At 36.2% G+C, this 5,546-nt stretch overlaps 1 protein-coding gene across 1 annotated transcript in view; it reads right to left on the reverse strand.

Annotated features, from left to right (window-relative positions):
• MTBP (MDM2 binding protein) overlaps positions 1 to 5,546 on the reverse strand; it is an 85,936-nt gene that overhangs the window by 64,968 nt on the left and 15,422 nt on the right. Inside the window, exons 9-10 of the mRNA XM_007119600.4 lie at positions 3,686 to 3,780; positions 2,785 to 2,857 (exon numbers count right to left, since the gene is read on the reverse strand). Of these exons, the coding sequence (XP_007119662.2) occupies positions 2,785 to 2,857; positions 3,686 to 3,780 (168 nt within the window). The remainder of the gene's footprint in view (positions 1 to 2,784; positions 2,858 to 3,685; positions 3,781 to 5,546) is intronic.

Below are 5,546 nucleotides of genomic sequence, written 5' to 3' on the forward strand. Positions count from 1 at the left end.
TGGTGACACAGTGGTTAAGAATCTGCCTGCCAATGCAGGGGACACAGGTTCGAGCCCTGGTCTGGGAAGATCCCACATACCGCGGAGCAACTAGCCCGTGCGCCACAACTACTGAGACTGTGCTCTAGAGCCCGTGAGCCACAACTACTGAAGCCCGCGCGCCTAGAGCCCGTGCTCTGCAACAAGAGAAGCCACCACAATGAGGAGCCCGCGCACCGCAATGAAGTGTAGCCCCCGCTCGCTGCAACTAGAGAAAGCCCGCAGGCAGCAACGAAGGTCCAATGCAGCCAAAAATAAATAAATCTGAGACTGTGCTCTAGAGCCCGTGAGCCACAACTACTGAAGCCCGCGCGCCTAGAGCCCGTGCTCCGCAACAAGAGAAGCCACCACAATGAGGAGCCCGCGCACCGCAACGAAGTGTAGCCCCCGTTCGCTGCAACTAGAGAAAGCCCGCAGGCAGCAACGAAGGTCCAATGCAGCCAAAAATAAATAAATAAATAAATAAAAATTAAAAAAAAAAACAAACTAATTCCTAAAAATTTCATCATAACTTCAAAATATCTAGAGGATATCTAGCGCTTTATAAATTTCAGGAAAATGTTTCAGTTAAGTGTGTCTATCATTTGGGCCACATAAACTTCAAAGACAAGAATTAGATAGCAACCATCATTTATATCATACTGTACAGTTTATAAAATATATTCCAGTTTGGTTTTCATTACAACTTTTTGAAATAGGCAAAACAGGAATTATTATTTCCAGTTCACAATTTAAAAAGCTACAAACCAGTGAGTGGCAGAGCTAGGACTTAAATCAAAGTTTTCTAAAGTACATGTTCTTTTACTTGAGACTTTCTACTGTATCATATTCCCTCCCTCCCTTATTTGATAATATAGGTGAGATGATTAATGATAAATGACATTCTCATTTCCTGGATAGGGTTACATAGTGAACTATTTAGCTACTTGGGTTAAAATATGAACAGAGTTGTTTGTTTGTTTTTATTCTTAGTGCTTTTTCTTTTTCTTTTTTTTTTTTAAACTATACCACCTCACAAGACTTCTGTGTGCAAATTTCTGTAGAGATGTACGATCTTATTAACCTGTTTAAAGTACACTCTCCACCCTACTACCCTATCTCAGCCTGCTTATTTTCTTCATAGCTCTTATTTTCTATTTTTCCTACCAAAATGTAAGTTCCATGAGGGCAGAGTCTTCATCTGCACAATCCATCATTGGAGCCCTAATATCTAATACAATGCATAAAGTAGAACTAATGCTGAATAAACAAAAAAAGAAATTTTAAATTTCAAAATGTAGCACATTGGGTTCTTCAGAGGTGAAAAAACAGGCTAACATTATCTTCAGACTGTTCCTTTAAAGGCCATTTCATCAAATAAATACTCTGATGTACTGTTTAAAAACTATTAATTTCATGGAAAAATGAGGCTGGAAGTCAAAATTTTAAGTTATTATATAGCTAAGCATCTTAAGGCCAAAATCGTATTTCCTTTACTACATCAATTTTTTAAGGGAACTATAACCAAGATTTGCTTAATAGTGCCATGGGGAAACCATAATTGTAACAATCATTTTTCTCCCTGCAGGACTATTTGATAATAGAGTACTTGTTGTTAAAATAATAAGAAAATGTTATGTAAATATTGCCAATGAACATTTTGTGCATTAAAAATTGTTTACAGGGCTTCCCTGGTGGCGCAGTGGTTAAGAGTCTGCCTGCCGGTGCAGGGGACACGGGTTCGTGCCCCAGTCCGGGAAGATCTCACATGCCACGGAGCGGCTAGGCCCGTGAGCCACAACTACTGAGCCTGCGCGTCTGGAGCCTATGCTCCGCAACAGGAGAGGCTGCGACAGTGAGAGGCCCGCGCACCACGATGAAGAGTGGCCCCCGCTCGCCGCAACTGGAGAAAGCCCTCGCACAGAAACGAAGACCCAATGCAGCCAAAAATAAATAAATAAAAATTGTTTTCATAGAAACAAGGTAGTTGAGCAAATAACCAGAAAGAAAATTTTAGTTTTTCCTATTGAAAACTGTACTTGACTTTATATGATTCCACTTAAAATTCTTTATGTTGTAGTTAAAAATTTTTTTAAATATACCAATTCTACCATATCATTATATTATTACCTATCACTAAGGTTCTGGTCTTCAAACCTTTCATCTGGGATCTATGAATGTTATAAATATATGTAGAGAGAGATTTAGAGATATATATGTACTAAGTATATTTATAGAGTATATATATATATATACACAATACAATTATATGTTTTATATATATATATAAACTAATGAAATAGCTAAAAATCTTCTAAACATCACCAAAATTAAAAAGAACTGAAAACTTACAAATGATAATTTAGTGAAGCTTTAGACATTTTTCTCACCTCCACCTACCCATCCTACCATGAAAAAGATAATGCAAGCATATACATATCTTGCCACAGAATTGAAATCAGATGTGAAAGGGGTAGGTTAACAATAATCTAATGTGTTCTAAAAGCAATTATCAGTCATGAAGCTTATTTTTGAAAATCTTCTAAAACAAAAAACATCACTTCATGTCTGCAGAAGACTTTGGGGTTACTATGAGAAGTCCAAAGTATCTTAACATGAATTAGGACCAAAACCTTATGTTAAGTTAAAGAAACCAAATCATCACACAGAAACAGATTTTAAAAAATACATTCCCTTTTCTCACACATCTGTAAATGTTAAGTTAAAAACACAACAAAAACAAAAACAAAAAAACACCCTCTATACCTTGCCACACAGGGAAGAAATCTGCTCCAACAGCAACTTGGAATTCTGTTTGGTATTGTTTTTTGTCAGTCCTCTGTACTAACGAGTTAAAGAAATGATGAAATGGTAACTGTCAAATAATTCAACTCCCTAAAATAAGTTTGATTCTCCAATTCACAAGGTGCTTAAATTCACTGATTAAAAATTTTAACTGTGGGAACTCACAATTACCCCTTTCCAAGGACAATTATTTTTCTGATTCTGAAAATACATCAAGAAACAGTGATACTATAAATAGCATTACTCTAAACTATTAGAACCAGAGATTTGTACAAACTGGAGCTTCTGAATAAAAATTTAAGAACACTGTACTAGTGTTTCATTTCTGGACAACAACAAACTCTTTTTATATAAAATATTGTTCTTAGGTCTTTTCCTAAAACTTCTTAGATATATTTTCTTAAAATAGAGTCTAAAATATGTTGAATATTTACAGACATATGTGATAGCATTCATATTTACTTAAGTATTTAAAAAGATACAGTGGACTGGCACTTGTATCTATCCTGCCAATGGCAAGAGAAACATGTGAACATTCCAATAGTATATAAATTATTTTGTTTTTCTTCACAGATCCCTAACATTTCTCCCTCTTACCTACCCCATAAGCAATGAGTAATAATTTCAGGAAGTCTTCTGCCTATTCTAGAGGCATAAATATCGTGCCTGAAGGAGTATCCTTTTTTTGCAAGTTGTAGAATTTCTCTTAAAGCAATGGCAATGAAAAGTATACTAATATTATAAAAAAGAAAAACAACAACAAAAGTATGGGCAAATATTTAAATGTGGTGGTACCAGGAAACAGTCTTACTTGACACAGAAAAATTGCGATCTATAATGAACACGTAAATGAAAAGGATACAACTCAAATTCAACGTCTGACATATAGCAGGAAGGTAGGTCTGATAATTTTATCATCTGCACAAATTCTAAAGCAGGGCCATAATAATGAAAAACCTAAAAAAGAAATTAAAATTATGTAAGACTTTAAATACTATAAATAAAATGAAACTGAACAAATTAGTGATCAGGGTTTAAATCTTTAAAATGGGTCTTAAAAAGCACGTATCTACATATTATGCAAGGCAAACACTTAATCCTCTATTGCAGATAAGAATTTCTTCCATATCAATTCTACCTTTCCGAGTGGAGAGATATGGAGATTTCTTACTAACTGGAAAGAGTTTTAACAGGAGGAAAATGAGTACAGAAAGAGGCAAGCAACAGAGGACAAGAGTTCTCAACTTTTCCTGTTTATCTCTACGAAGACAGACAGATAAGCCAGGAGGCTAGGATGTTGAAGAGGGTCTGCGAAACTGAGAAAGAGAAAGAAAAGACACTCCAGGATGAACTTTGGTATGCTGAGGTTAAAAAAAACAAAAAACAAAACACAATCCTTGGAGGAAATACTAAAGTAATTAAAGAGGCCACAACAGTGAGAGGCCCACGTACCGCCAAAAAAAAAAAAAAAAAACTAATTAACAAAGAAAGCTCCACTCAGAGAAATAAGATTCAGTATTTCTTTGGATAGAGTCTAAAACTAAACTAAGAGTGAGCTAGTGGAGAAGGTAATTCAAGAGTTGGGGCTAGACTGCTTCACAAGAAGGGCAAAGAAAAGCAAACACATCTTCAAACACACAAAGTTTTAAACTTGCAGAAAGCTGAGTAATTTCATCATATATGATTATGTGTATGTATGTGTATATACACATACATACACAACACACCTAGCGTGTATTTACATATATGTATGTATGCATGTATTTGTTCATGCGTAGAGAGTGAGGCTTACATTTAAGACGTTGAACCCTAAATTTCTCTCAATAGCAGCAAAAATCAGACACATTATTCATACGTGAATGGTGTACTACCAAAGAAGAAAAGTCGAGGTCATCAATCTTATGATTATAATCTTTAGAAAAGAATTTAATATTCCTGTGAAAGATGGTCATGGTAAGTTACTTAAAGTAAGTAATTCTGAACTATTAGGAAATGTGTCAACATCAGAAATATGTCTTTTGTACCACCCTTTGATCAGAAAACATTACCCATCAATCTGACATCCTTGTAACTTCATGACCACTATGTTTTGCACATTCTTAAAATGCATCCTTCAAAGTGAATTTCTAAAGTGCTTCTATATAAATACTTCTTCTTATATTATTTTTCCAATGTGAAAAAAAAAGCCAATCAAACCCCTTTTAATTATTATACTTTATAATTACTTGCATTTTAAGAATAAATCTATGGAGACATGTGACAAGAGTCAATATCTCAAACTGTAAATGAAGCAAATGTCAGGTACTATGTCAGATGCTAATCTCTTACTTCATTTAACCCTCATAACTTTGTAAGATAAGTGTTTATTACTATCTCCATTTCATAAATGAGTTAATCAATCTACCCAAGGTGACAATACCTCATAGGTGACAAAGTCAGTTTTCAAACCCAGGTCTACCTAACATCAAAGCCTGTTCTTTTTCCACTGTATCATACTCCCTTCAAACTGAGTCTTAGAAAGGTCACATGGTAAAGTTCAAATCAAAAGTGGTTTCAGGGGCTTCCCTGGTGGCGCAGTGGTTGAGAGTCCGCCTGCTGATGCAGGGGACGCGGGTTCGTGCCCCGGTCCGGGAGGATCCCACGTGCCGCGGAGCGGCTGGGCCCGTGAGCCATGGCCGCTGAGCCTGCGCGTCCGGAGCCTGTGCTCCGCAACGGGAGAGGCC

Source organism: Physeter macrocephalus, chromosome 15 (genome assembly GCF_002837175.3).
Source record: "Physeter macrocephalus isolate SW-GA chromosome 15, ASM283717v5, whole genome shotgun sequence".
Classification (NCBI taxonomy): domain Eukaryota; kingdom Metazoa; phylum Chordata; class Mammalia; order Artiodactyla; family Physeteridae; genus Physeter; species Physeter macrocephalus.